Source organism: Ictalurus furcatus, chromosome 1 (assembly GCF_023375685.1).
Source record: "Ictalurus furcatus strain D&B chromosome 1, Billie_1.0, whole genome shotgun sequence".
NCBI lineage: Eukaryota > Metazoa > Chordata > Actinopteri > Siluriformes > Ictaluridae > Ictalurus > Ictalurus furcatus.
The window spans coordinates 24,597,368-24,612,689 of record NC_071255.1 but is presented as its reverse complement, the minus strand read 5'-3'; the positions used below and the strand labels follow the sequence as shown (position 1 = coordinate 24,612,689).

Genomic DNA, 15,322 nt, shown 5'->3' with positions numbered 1-15,322 from the left:
ACAAGCAGCTAAAATGAGAGAGTGGACTGAAGTGAAAAGAGGCAAAAGAGGCATTTAAATTCAAGATCAGACGTACTGTAAAGAGAGCTGCAGTCGTTGAACCATGACATGATAAAGCTTTCACTGACAGAACACACCCATAATCTCAACCATAAGACCTTAGTAATAAATATAATAACTTTGATAATGGTGGCATGTTAATCACTGCTGTTCACTACACAAAATATTCTGGTGCCTCAAAAGCTGCTTGCCTTTCCTTGCGGCTGGTTTCCTGATGCGATCTGAGCAGATTTATAATACAAAGCAGTCAAAATACAGTCAAAGATCTATACAGTCATAGTCTTACACCAAGATCACTCAAGCTTAATCCCTTAATCCCTCAAATGCCGAAATCCCAAACTGAACTTCAAAAGTGTTTCACTATGACGTTCTGCTTCCACCTGACTCCAATTTTTCAGGTATTAGGCACATGTCTTGAGGAAAAAAGGATCAAAATTCAATACTGTGCTAAATCAAAACCATCAGAGGTCACTGAACTCAGCTTCATTTGATTGTGACTGAGATCACAAAAAATTTGAGGTGTTCCTTCTGTGGCTGGCATATATTCAAACTGATCGTTTACAAAGATGTTCCATTATCTTTCCTTTAAACATTTGGGTTAAATAATATATACACGTCTTCTCCCATTAATAAAGGTGTAAAGGGGGGACTATAACTTGTGCTCACATCTGGAAGAAGACCTGAGCATGTGAGATGAGGTTATTACAGAAAGAGCAGCAAACTTAAGAACTGCTAAGAGAGTAACTTGAATTACCTTCATCAGGTGCTTGTTGACCCATTTTGTGAAAGTCTTTTTCTGCACCCTGTCCCGTTCATCTGTAAAACACAAAAGAAAAAGTTCTAAATATTTTTTTAGGACTTGAAATCATACATATATCAGATCAACAATATGGTCATATGGATATTGTATTTTACTTCGAGAGGAAAGCACAGCTGCCAAGAGAAAATTTCCAGTGTCCACAGGTCGAGTAAGAATAGTGAGTAGACAGTGATGGACTGTGTCTCGTCTGGCAAGATCTACCCTTTGCACAGACACGTTCACCTCATACCAAGCCACAAGCACAAACTAGCTCAGGGGCATACACATCTGAAATGGGTGTTCACATGGCAGATAACTTGGCATGCTTAGCTGGGTCTTTAACATTGCCAGAAGGTTGAGCAAGAATCTGAGCTCAGGGGATGGCCTTGAGCAGCACATATACAGTATCCATGTACAGACAGAACACTGGTAATCACAACACTACAAGGCGAAACTGATATTAGTGGAACATGAAAGTGCTGTACTTTATTGTGTGTGTATGAATTTATATATTATATATACACACACACACACACACACACACTTATACAAACAAACACACTATTTAGGACACTCACACTAGCTAAACCCATCAGTTCACTAAAAGTGGGGCTTGGTTATATACTGTAGCACAGAAACAATTTTTATTAATAGTTTAGGAATAAACATTATTTGATAGAGGTGGCAGATGTAAAAAAGCTTCGTTCTACCACGTGTGAAGTGATTAGTCATGTACTAAGAAAGAAAGGGCAGTCACCACCACTATGCAGGTCACGTCCTGTTCCTACATATATGTGATGAACCATGCGAGTGAGCCAGTAAAATTCTATCTAGATATTTAGATTTACTAAATTTACCGGGTACTCTTATCAGAATTAAATTACAACATAAGTTAACGGCATATATGTAGATAGCAGGTTCAGTATGGGACTGACCAGATGAACAAATAAGTCAGCTTGATGCTCCTTCAAGAATAATGAATCACGCTTCTGTGTTAAAATGGTAAAATTTGTAATTGTTATCTAATAAAGATTGTCACAATCACTACAATGTAATGACTGCTCACAGTGGCTTACCATCATTGGCTTTTGCAATCTAATGAACATTAAATCACACTTCTGGGACTGTCTATTCTTGTGTGTATTAGGCCCATGGTTTAACACTAAAATTATTCACTGATTCATAGGATTCAAATCCTGATGTCTAGAGCGTGATTTCCACTATCAATGAGAGACATCAATGCTCATTTTTCCCCCTCACTGAGTATCAGTATCGCTCGAAGATAGCATAAATGATCACAGTCATCCGAAGAAACTGTCTGACCAATAAAAATAACGGGAGACAATGGTTTGTTAAGGAGAAGCGGGTGTTTCATAATGGTTAACTAAAGCTTTAGGAAAGTCAAACAGCTGAAAAGAAAATGATAAGCCAGAGCCATTAAAACCCACTTATCTCAGACCACTGACAAACCCTGGTCAGATCATGGACACACACATTTTCTCCACTTTCTCTCCATTTCTCAGGGTGGAGTGTTATTGTATCAACGTTGCTATGGTGAGCACCCGCTGAACTTTTACCAAAGAGGGTGTAGTAATCCACCCTCATCAATAAAAGGCTTCCTTTTTTGGTGGTTCCCGGTGCAGGGAAAACAAGTCGATCACAATCTATCCAGTCATACTGTAAGTTTGCCCCTGAGTAGCCTTTGAGGCTTGAGACATTTAAAGAGCATGTACTTTGAGTTTTCAGTTGGAGAATTCCTCCTTCAGGTATTGCATTTCAGTGCTAATGTTTAAGCCATCACTCCTGTCACTTTACAATGGACCGCGCCCTTTGGACAATGTGAGGTCAGGAGCACAGGAATCTGATATGAATGACTGCTTCTAATTCGACTCTAATCATTAGGAAACGTGTAATGCATTTTTGATAAGTCAAAAGAGAGAATATAAGGTGCAAAGTAAATAAATAAATAAACAAACCCCTAAATATTAATGTTAAATAACAATCTTCAGTGTCAAAAGAACAGGAGCGCATTAATAGTACATTAAACATATGTCAGTAGTATCATTGTCTTAGTGCCAGAAGCGTTATTTGCTCAGGATTACTTATGTTTGCTCATCTACAGCAGTAGAAGGTAATAGGATAAAAGGGGTGTGGATCGTTTCAACCTAAACTCAAGAAGTTAGAGACACCTGATCTCAAAGACTTGTGCCACAATTAAAGATTTGTGACTATTGTTTTGTTCAAACGTCCAGCAGTAAAGCAAGACGGTATTCTCCACCATGACCAACTGATAAAGTCAATCCCGATACAGTACAGTGCAAACAAGTTCAAAACACCTGGAACTACAACTAGTTGAAAAACTATCAATATGAACTGCGAGTTTAAACACATGATTACTACTTAGTTTTTTTTCCTTCATTATAAAAGTGTAAAGTATAACTCCAGTCTTTGCCCTCAGTACTACATCAAAGCACAGAATTATGGTGAAAGTTATGGTGGGTACTTATGCACTTTCTCTCCCCAAGAGAAAACCACAAACTACGCAGAACCTCTTTTAGCAGAGCCGTATGCAGACGTCATAAACTAGCATGTAGGATGGTAGGAAATTTCTCAGAGTAACTAGAAAACTAGATCTAAATGATTAACCACTAAGTCGGTAAAAACCCTTGTATATTTATTACTTTTAAATCAACCAGCTTTCTTCACCCAATCTAAACATTCTAACAGTGAGGTAGCGCTCATTCAAGTACCTTTCCTGCCATCCGTGGCTTTAAGCATGCCCTGGTAGAAGCCATCGTCTGAGGGCACCCTGGATCTCCCCATGCCGTCAGAGGAGTAGTTCCTCTGTTTCTGCGCAGAACTCATTTTCTCTGTATCTGGATTCTACCCTCTTTCTGTGTACAGCCACAGGTTGATGTCTGCAAATCTCTTGCTGCTTTTCAGAGCAGCAGCCTGTGGTACTCCAGCTGAAATGGACTGCCTTCTTTTCTTGGTTTGGTTTTGTTCTCTCCTCTGTCAGCTCGTGTTTCCTTTCTGCCTTGCGTTCCTCGGTATGAAAGATGCCTACAGGCTGCGGAGTGTGGGCCTGTCCCTGCTCTGTGTGTGTGCGTTCACTAAGCTTTCGGAGGACATTGTGGGCTTGGCTTTGCCCGCCTTGTTGCTTTGCCAGGACAGGAAAAGAGGGAGGGACTGAAGACCAAGAACTCAAGGTGTGGTTACCAGCATGCCTCATGTACCACCCACATTCACACTGTATACATACACACACCTTGAACATTCGGTGCGGTAAAATAAGGCATTAAAGAAGATTAAGGAGAAAGTGGCACTGGACTAAGACACAACTCCGTCACATTCTGACATTACAACTGGCTATAATATCCTGATGGAACTTAATTGAACCTTCATAATGCCAGTATATTTCTAATTAAAACGGAATTTTCCCTTCTTGTGTGCACAAGCACAGACATAAAGTCCTTTAACAATTACTAATTTATCTGGAATGCTACTTAAATCACGAGTTACTCATGGTGCCAGGAAGGGTGGAGGAAAAGGCGTGTCATTCAGGTGTGCACAGGGTGATAACATTAGTCATCCACCCATCTCAAACAAGCCTCAACACCCCCACAAACACTCACCAGTATCTTTGCAAATAACATGGAAATGTATCTGCCATGATAAAAGGATTAAAAGTATGAATAAATTACTCATAAGCACACTTCCTAGTATTTCTATGGCTTGAAGTACATACACATCCTCCCCAACCTAAATCTGTACACATTTTCCATCTCCATAACAAGAAACCGCAGCAGACCTTCCTGTAAGTGAGATTGGTCACTATTAGACTTGCTCCATTTTCACATTTTTAGCAAAACAAAAAAAGCTAAAACTTCCTGCATTGTGTAACATCTTCCTACACAGGTCTATAAAGCTTGCTGTCATAAGCAAACAGGATGCCTTATCAACACAGACTACAGCACGGATAGATCCTCATAAAATACTGTACTACATGTCATGTAATAGGAGTGGCCCAATGCAGAATTGATAAAGAGCTGCTAAGTTATGCTAGTTTTACCATGAGACAAATATACAACCTATTACTGTACCTGGGGGGACACACCTTAAATAATGACTTTAGCACTTCCACATGTGTCCCTACAAGTGAAGGAATTAAGGAGTGGCAGAAGAAATTCAAACATTATCCCCAGGAGCGATCCTCCACTGCTATAATGGAGTGTGTGGCTTAACGGATCAAACGATCCCTAACGTCTATAATGTCATTATTATGTAACCCTATCATGAGGAATTAAAGTAGTACTAGGGAACAAATTTAACTAGAGAGAAAAAAACATGAACATTTTAATGATCTGTGAAGTACTGATTCTTTACGTAGCACTATCACTACTCCAACTGGGTGCTTATGCAGCTCATTCTGACATTCAGAGACAAATGTCACACAGTGTCTGTCATATTTAATCTTACTTCAAAGTGGAAAGCATTTGTAAGAGTCACTATCAGCTTTCAATTCAATTCTATTCTTTTTGTACAGTGCTTCTTTTTTTTTTTTTTTTTTTTTTTTAAAAAAGGGACAGCTTTACAGAAATACTGTATAGAAATTCTGGACATACATTTTAAATTGATAAATGTATCCCTTCTTTGATCCCATAATATAAATGTGGGATAAGTATCTGTACAAATCACTAAGTGTCACTCTCAGGGTCCCCCACCCATTCACACACACCAAGAGTGACTTCCTCATCTCTCTCATCCAGCACTCTTTGAGATCATCAGATGAATCATCAACACAAGCTCTGCTGAATCCTCGCTGAGATTACGCATGAAAAGACATCGATTTTGAAATATTAGTACAATGCTATGACCAAAAAAAAAAATAAAAATTATATATCAGTTCCTATATACAGCTAATATATTTTCATCAATCAGAGCCTGAAGCAAAGAAGATAAAGATTGGCATCCATGCCTGGAATGGCAGAGACAGCACAAGCCCAAATCTGAGGCAAATCTTTCATAGAACATGTTTCACATGTCCATTCCACCGCACCTTCATTCAGCCTTCAAGAATGTGACAGAGGCACACTACAGGCTCACCAGCCAAAGTCTGCCTTCACCGATGGATTCACACGGAGTCTGTGGAACAAGTTGGTCATCGAACTGTTTCTGCAACGGCACGCAGAAGAAACGTCCCATTACACAAAGTAAAAGTGCTTATTATGCTACTCCTAGACCAGACGGGTCTTTTCAACACTAAAGGCTTTCATGTGAGGATTTTGTTTTATTCTATGAGCTATTTCCAGTCTCACAGAGTCTCCCATACTCATCATTCAATTTAGTCTTGCGGTTGGAAAATAAGGAAACAGCCACTTGGCTATTTTTTTTTTTTTTTTTTTTTAAAAGTCATCCTCAAGTGTTTCCCCAGCATCCATGTAAGTCAGCACACAGGGATACTAAAACATATACACTACACTTTCAGAAATATAGGTACTAAACTGAACTTTTCCTGGACACTGGGGTGGGGTGGTCCACTTTGTATTGCACCTTCAATATGTATATTTTACCTGGAAACCTTAAAATTAATTTTTTTAAAAAGGTACATAATTGGAACCACTACTCTAAAAGCTATAGATATATGGACTTTCCAGGTAAATGATATCACCCCAGCAACAAGGAAATGTACAGTCTCTTATCTTTATTACATCACTAAACAATACAGTATAAATTAAAACTACTAACTACATACATCGCATGGTCTATAAGGTCTTCTTATGCTACTCCTATTATATGGAGCATATGAATCATGCTGCCCAGCATTCCCTCCATTACACTCTCAGTAAGAACATTTTCATACACTCTACTGATTATGGGCTAAAAAAACCCCACATCTGTAATATAATAGATGGTTTTATCTACATTGGTGAAGTAGGTTCAAGCTTTCCAGCCCTGGGTAAATTATAAGCAGGCTAATGCCTAATGAATAATGTGAAGAAACAGGACACCCGTGGAAGGAAGGTGACCATAAAACAGCAGCCTTCACATTCCTGTGCAGGGTGTAACCCGATCCTTCCCTCAACACAGGTGGATCCTATCCTAACACGTATCCGTCTTATTTTCCTTCTCTTCTGCTGTTTTCTCTGCTTGTGAGAGCGTGTGCTGAGCTGCCACACCTAGACGAAGAGGAATGCTCACACCTTAAACACTATACTTATAATTAATTATAACTAAATGGAAGTAAAAGTGAAAACCATTAGTGTGTAACAGGTTTACAATAGAATAATAATAATAAACAACACAGTCCTTATTACAGTGCCCATGTGTCCTTCACCATCTCTTTTCAAGAGCCATTCTGCTGACTCATGTTCCTTTAATATTTACAGTGAGCTAAATCCACAGATCAGATGGCAATGCTGCATTAAAAAACAGGGTTTGAGGATGAAGCAAAATCTCCCAGCGCCAGCAATCAGCAGCTGGGATCTCAACGGACTTATCTTACAGTATGCAGGGAAAATCTCAGGTTGTTTGGCACACGGGAACTCAACATTAGTGAGAAGGATGACTTATCTGCTGTCTCCCTCTAATGGAGATGATTGTTAAGGACATCCTGAGACACTCGGTTAATAGGCAGTGCAGATGCTGTAGGCTCTAAAGGAGCAACAAGCAGTATTTCAGAAGGACTTCATATTTTAAGTCTTGGCAAGTGACCTTTTATTTTTTTTACAATTACGCAACGTTAAATGAATGGCATCGCATCCTGGGCGTATTCCCACTTCATGCCCTGTGTTCCCGGGATCTCTGGTCTCCGGAACCACTATGTCACTGAACAGGATAAAGCAGTTACTGAAGATGAATGAATGAATTTAAAGTTAACTACAGGAAGAGTGTAATTACAGGACGATTAAAAACTGTTTCAGGAGCTCATGAACTCATGCTGTAACTCAATAAGGGCTTTAACATCTAACTTGCACTTTCTTCATTGCTTTGTTATGGTTATCTCAGTATTGTCAATGATAACATCATTTTAAAGATCTAGAAATGTGCTTATTCGATTTTTACATATTGTTATTCAAAGGCAAAACTAATCATCAAACCATGCATCAAATTAAAACTTGACCCTAACTGTGATTAAATTAATCTGATATCTGACTATGTTAAAGAAAACCACACATCTACCCCACAAAGTGAACCCCACAAAGAGAGAGCAAATGAATTGCTGATTGTTTCATAAATCCAGCACTAGATGGCGAGAAAACACAACCACTACTAACTACTACCACTGGCACCATTTCACCCTTACTGTTCGACTCATAATATTGCATATACAAATAATAATAAAGTGTGAACCGGCTAATAGCAACCGATACTTTGAAAAGCTGCTATATTTCAACATTCAGACAAGGATATACAAAAAGAAACAGCTAAGAGCTCAGTGTCATTGATCTCAATCCTAACATTTGAGATGTATATACACACACGCATGCATACAGACATACATGCATACACACATATATACACACATACATACACACACATTTATTTATCCATCTATAGAGATACACACAGATATATATATATATATATATATATATATATATATATATATATATATATATATATATATATATATATATATATATATATATATATATATATATATATATAGGCATTTTTCCCCACTACCAGCCGATAGTTTAAAAACATCCGATGATCAGGGCAGATTATATCCCGTCAATAAATGAGGGCCAGAAAACGCATTGATTTCGTGCTGTGTGTAAAGATGATGTCTTTTGTGTGGAATGATAAAACTGCAGTTTATAATCTCTGTAATCTCTGCACTAATAAAATTTTACACCGGAAGTCAATCCCCACCCCCTCTCCCTGAATTTTATAGTCTAACAGTTCACCCATTAATGAGCAAGGCCTGCATGAGTATAATAAGGCTTAATAACAGCAGAGAAAACATTAAACTGGGGAATCCAGTGTTGGGAATGATGAATATAATCCTTTGTAATGGTTTAGCTATATACTCATGTTTAGGATTCCTAATATAAAAGAAACATCTGCGCACACCCGCTACCGCTGGGATATAAAACAAACAAACAAAAAAAGCATTATGCATCCCCTTTTCAATAGAACATTAATCCCAGCTGGATAATAAAGTGTGTACAGTATACTGCACACTCCACACAAACTGCCCCATCATCTCAATGGCAGTTGCAGTGAACACTCAGGGTCAACCTTGTTATGTAACTTCAGCCAAGCCCATAAAAATAAACATATGCACAGTCACAAAACTGACGAACAACTTAATGAATCACCAATTACCTGTACTTGCACTGCACTGTAACTCTCGGACGTGCAGAAAAGTCACTCTTCCTGCCAAACACCTCCTTAGCTAGAACCCTCCCCGATGCCCATATTTATCAAATGAACTGTGCCTTACCTGTGCAACACATTTTGTTATATAGAAACGCAGATCTCTCTCCATAGCTTATCTCATGCAAATAGTTCTGTCGCTCATAAAACATTTCAACACCACACACTTCATGTTTAGCACTGTAAGCATTCCCTGTCGCCATGACAAGAGGCTTTGACTGTCCTCGTTCCATGTTCTTGAACGCTCACTGCGGGTGCGCGCACACACACACACACACACACACGCCCCTACATGCGTCACTGGAAGACAATAAACAAAATCGTCCAGTGGAATAACAGCAGGACAGTCTCAACAAACATTTTATCTCTTATCTTCTGTAGTATTTCGTTACATAAAAATAATGGAAGGAAGTGTGATATAGTAATTAACTCAATGATTAACTAGTTAAACGGTTTAAGAGGTCATTGACTCGTGACCTCAGTATTATAAAGGTGTATCTGGCATTTTGTTAAAAAAAAATGAGTTGGCCACATAAAGGTTATTACTGGGGGATATTTTATTCTCGGTGGCACTTTTCTTGAAAAGCTGCAAACTCTCAGATACACTGCAACTGAAACTCTCAGATTATAAGTTCTGGTATAAGCTCTTGTAGCCAATCAGTATCCAGGATGAACACAGAACACAAAATATGCAGCCCTGTCCAATCAACAGCCATCAATAAGCCAAAATAACTTAGCTATAATAACTACATATAGTGTGAAGTGCCATGAGAGTAATTAAAAAAAAAAAAAAGTTACAATACAGGTACAGTACAGGTCTAGTGTATTCACTGGTTTTACACAAATATTCTGGCACAACAGAAGGACATCATTGCAGCAGAAAGGGAATACTGTGGCTAACATCGGATAACATCAGCGGAGTACTTATATTATCTACATGCAATGTGCGTTCTAAACTAAATTAGCTGCTGTAACCACTGAAGTTCAGCTAGCAGACTTGTGAGACATGTTTGTGTGGATGCAATACATCTGTTTTATGTTATAATGAATTTTTATGCTGTTAAATCATTTACAATGAAATTTGAAGGTAAAATATCTTGTTTAGGACTAACATCAGGTATTAAAGCAAAAGGTCATGTAGATCTTTTAGAGAATACAGTGAGAAAAAGAAAACTTCTTGAAAGGTATATATGATCATAATGTAGTCATAATACAAAATGTTCATTCAGGGTTTATTTACTATTGTTTATATTTTGTTACGTAACGCCATCAGATCTGTGTGTGGTTCTATCTGTATCCGGACAGTGTTCAAACATTTACTTGCTAAACTTCCCAATAAGGTAAATTTGAAGTAACTTTAATGTATAATTATTGACCTGTAAATGTAAATTTCAGTATTTTTGGGTTTGCTAGCGGGACTGTCAAAACTTTGTTGTCCCAACACTTTCACCCACAGAGAGACTTATAATATGGAGCTTGCAATCTGTTTTAAAAGTCTAATATCGTAGCTAATACAAACATTGAAAACGACCTCAGCATAGACAATAAACTGCATGAGAGTTGCATGAGAGAGTGATGAGGTTTATGATGGTTAGTGTGTGTGACAGAGAGACACAAAAAGAAAGAATGGAAGAGAGCGCAAGAGAGCAAGGTAGGGAGTCCGTGAAAAAGAGAGGTTTAATGTAAGTACGTGTTTAAACGTTTGTGTGCTAGACACAGGAATCTTGCCTGACAGCACGGTGTTGACAGGAAATAATGGTGGCTTTATTATGCTGCATCATATGCTATGGCCTTAAGTCACCAGATCTCATCCCACTTCAACATCATTGTGTGATGCGCAGGTTACTGTGTGTCTGGTGGACTGGGATAGGTGAGCGATGTAACCATGCACAAAAAATTGCAGAAACAGAACATGTTAAAGGTAAAACTTACATTTTTAACATTAATTGGTTGTTTCATGATGCAAAGTGGAAGACAAATGTATGTAGATATGGTAGACAACATTTTATGCTATAACAAACTTGTTACAACTGATCAGGACACATTTCTAAAATGGTGAATTAACCAAGAAGAAGGGTGAGAACTCTGAAGAACTACTCAATTTGCCTTCTGGTCTCCTGCCATAAGGAGATTTGTTTGTAGAGCATCATGTAAAAATAAAAAAATATCAACTTTCATTGACTCGCCACAGAGTCGGGTATCTCCACAGGTCTGTGCTGCTTGTCCCATTTAATCAACGTCCCAAAAAGTCTCTTTCACAATCTCTGTAAGACTACTAAATGGGCTGTTACATTTTAAAAACTTTTTTCTCGAATTTATGTGTGAATATTAGACAAACAAAGGATGCAGGTGGCCCGATTATGAGCTGGGGGGGGGGGGGGGAGAAAGGCTCATTCCAATAATCCCTCCACACCTGTGTTTAGAGAAGCAATGGTAGTTTTTCTAGACCATTGCTCATGCTAGTAAACCCTTGTATTGAAGCCCTACACAGAAATTGCACAGCTACCATGCTCAAGCTATCTTGAACACTTTCAGAGTTATATTATTCAAAAAAATAAGTAATAAAATTAAATGTTTCATTGCAGTACCTGATTTAATTTAATATGCAATACTAATTGAGACAGAATACCTCAGTGCCACTCTTAACCTTATAGTAGTATTACCATTGGGGGTGGTGTAAAAATGTAATAGAACATGAAAAAAGTTCATAAAAAAGTAGAGATAAATACAGAAAAAGTGTGATAGAGTGGAAATACCAATTAAAAAAAGAAAAGAAAAAGAAAGTAGTTCAGAAGGTACTGCTGAAAAGAGATATTTTTAGGACTTCTGAAATTCTACTTCGACACACACAGTAAAACACAGATCTGTAAATCCCAAAGTTCTGGCCAATGGTTCCAAGTCAGTCAGAGAGAAGGTTGGGGATGTCATAGCATGTCCCCTAGCCCCTTTTTTTCTTCAAAGGATTGAGAAAGGTGCATTCAAAACCAATAAAACACTTGTTCATGGCCTGGTTTCATGGATTAGTGTAGACTTTAGTGTGTACACAACTGCTTTCTGGAACTGTCCACCATCTCGGTTGTATTCTTCCTTGTACAATAAGTAACTATATAGATTAATAAGAAACTTTATGATCATTGAAAAGGCCTTTGCTCAAAAAAAAATATAAAAGTGAAAGTGGAGTAAAGTATTCTATATATATCTACTTATTTATATATATAAAAAAACAAAACAAAAAAAAAAACAAAACAAAGGACACACCTATATAATAATGGTTAACTGTTTGAAACATGTACTTGCTTTCAACTTTTGTCACAAGTTACGTAATTTCACTTGATGGTCCAGTGTGACAGGTTGACCGAGTAAAGCACTGGTTTACCACGCCTGAAGAGATTGGTCAGCACTACTATACTGGTGCACTTTTATCTCTTGCTCCAACCCAATAGTTCAAATGGTGGCCAGATCAGGTATTGTAGTAATAGACCATGGCACCGAAACCAAAGGACCAGTGCATCTGGCAAGATTCACAAGATCCTATTCCCACTATTCCTAGTGAACCAAAAGCATTGACTTCATATTGGCTTTAGTCTAGGGGTGTCCAATCTTATCCGGAAAGGGCCGGTGTGGGTGCAGGTTTTCATTCCAACCAAGCAGGAGCCACCTTTTTAATCAGTTGATCTTAGCTTTCAATAGACTCAGGTGTGGCTTCTGCTTGATTGGAATGAAAACCTGCACCCACACCGGCCCTTTCCGGATAAGATTGGACATCCCTGCTTTAGTGTTTCTACTACCAATGTGTGAGAACAGGATAAACAACATGCTGGTATTTCTGAAATGAGATTCCCATTCTCATGTTAATTTGAGCGGTCATCGTGTCACATGGATTCATCCTGAGCACAGTTTCTCTTTCACCGAAAGGTGATACCGAAACAGAAATCAAACGCTGTTTAGAGTTTCTTCGATGTGGAAAACCCCACATTGTTGAGATGTGAAGTCATGATTTATAAAAGCCACATTACACAGTCATCTCATTTCTCACTGGTGGCCAACTGCAGGTTAATCCAATCTTCCAATCCAATTAATATGGCTAATATTTATTCATACCTGGTTATTCATATCGCTCAGGTAAAAATTTATCTATTTTTATTATCAAAAATGATGCTACTGGAATGGTGTTACTTATATTTGGCTGGCATGTAAAAGTATGTGGGAGAAAGTACACAACATGTCACTCCAAACAGACACTACAGTTATGTAATGTGACAGACCTCAACATTATTAGAACGCGAACCTGTGCTCTGTGAAAATTCTCTCCAGAGCAGTATATCCCTCCATTGTAAGGCATAATGAGGAGTTAAGCCACTGACAGCTGCACAAAGGTCCATCACATACATGCTATGCAAACATGTACATTAACAGCTTTCAGTTTTGTGCACTATTTGCGACAGGACTCATTAAATCCAATTACCAAGAATATGAGAAATGAGAAAAAGGTCAAACTTAAAAAAAAACCAAAACAAAACAAAAAGGACACAAGAAGCAAATTTAAGTGAAAAAATAAATAAATAAATAAATAAATAACATTGGTTAATACAATATTACTCCAAGTTAGAGCATACACATTCAAGCTGACGTACACAAACCCACAATGTGATGGATGATGAACACAAACACACATCTTGCAGAATAGTTGAAGCAGACACTCTCCCATCATTTACACTTTCCTACACTCTCAGAAAAAAGGGCACCAAAAACACAAAACATGGATATAACACACCTCTAAATACAAAAAGGCACATAATTGGACCATAATTAGAGTACTGTTTTAAAGGTACACCCCATTCTCCTTTCTACTGTAGGTAAAAGATGGTACACTATGAAACCAGGATGATGAACAAATACACAAACAAGGGAACTTGAACATTTAGTGAAAGTGCACTAGTCTTTAGAATGGACAGGTTTAAAAGAGAAAAAAAAAAATCTGTGTGCAAATGGCAGATGACTATGAGGTGATTATGTGCCCCAAAAGCACCAGGGTGGGGAACACAAATCCCAGGGTACTAACTAGCATTAGCACCAAGATAAGCCTGGAACAATTCAGTCAGCAACAGGTGGAAGGACAACATAAGTGCCCCAAAGATCAGGGGTTGGTCTACATTAAAATAATAATAATAATAATAATAATAATAATAATAATAATAATAATAATTTTAACTTGAGCTTTTTCCATTCTCCCGTTGAGCTTTTTACTCATCTTTTTCCAGAGAAGATGTATGGTATTTTCTTGCTTGGCGTTCACGCAGGCCCTTCCTAAACAACCCTCCCATCTGACTTTTTCTGCTCTTAATCTCAAAAATGCTTGTACTGGGAACACTCCTGACCACACCAACTGATAAATCTGACAGAAACGATCCATCACATCAGCTGATGACGATGAATTGCAAAATACATTTCCGCTAGAGAAACTAAATATTCAGTCCATCATGAACCTCAACAAACTGAGCTGCAAGCTGATAAGTAAAGGATAGAACAGTCTGAAAAGAAACAGATAAACAACAAAAGCAACGAGTCACATGTGTTATGTTGTTTACTACAGCTTGAGATGATCAGGTTTATGATATTGCACAACCACAGTACCTTGGTATAAAACAAAACTAACACTGGGCTCCCTTTACCTTAGACCATAAGCAGCTTTAAAAAAAACAAACAAAAAAAACCAAAACTCAACAATCCTTACAAGATGAGTATACAGATCCAGGAGGTAAAAACAGGTGGGAGCATTTTTATTCCATCTGGAAACAAACAATCAACACTTGTGAAAGCGTATGATCATAGACGGCTGAAATTTACAGACGGATTCTACTCTCCCACATGGTTTAATCCATACGCCGAGCTTTCTCAATACACAAGACTGACAGCTTGTTGAGGGCATCGCCTCCTGTCTAGCTCCATATAGGTTGAGGTGGGAAGTCATTACCATCAAATAAAGAAATGCTGAGAGAAAAAAGCCTCGAAATGTCACGTGTAATTCTAGTAGCGCATAGTGTGGATGGGTTTAAATATGGAATAGAATTTCAGTCT

The 15,322-nt window shown here is 38.1% G+C and overlaps 1 protein-coding gene across 10 annotated transcripts in view; it reads right to left on the bottom strand.

Annotated features, from left to right (window-relative positions):
* Positions 1–15,322, bottom strand: part of plecb (plectin b) — a 109,902-nt gene that overhangs the window by 36,013 nt on the left and 58,567 nt on the right. For 8 of the 10 annotated variants that reach the window (XM_053633556.1, XM_053633562.1, XM_053633568.1 and 5 more), the window contains exon 2: positions 815–876. In XM_053633556.1, coding sequence (XP_053489531.1) covers positions 815–876 — 62 coding nt within the window. Of the gene's footprint in view, positions 1–814; positions 877–3,609; positions 4,125–15,322 lie in introns of those variants that run through there. The other 2 variants (XM_053633539.1, XM_053633548.1) reach the window with 2 other exon arrangements.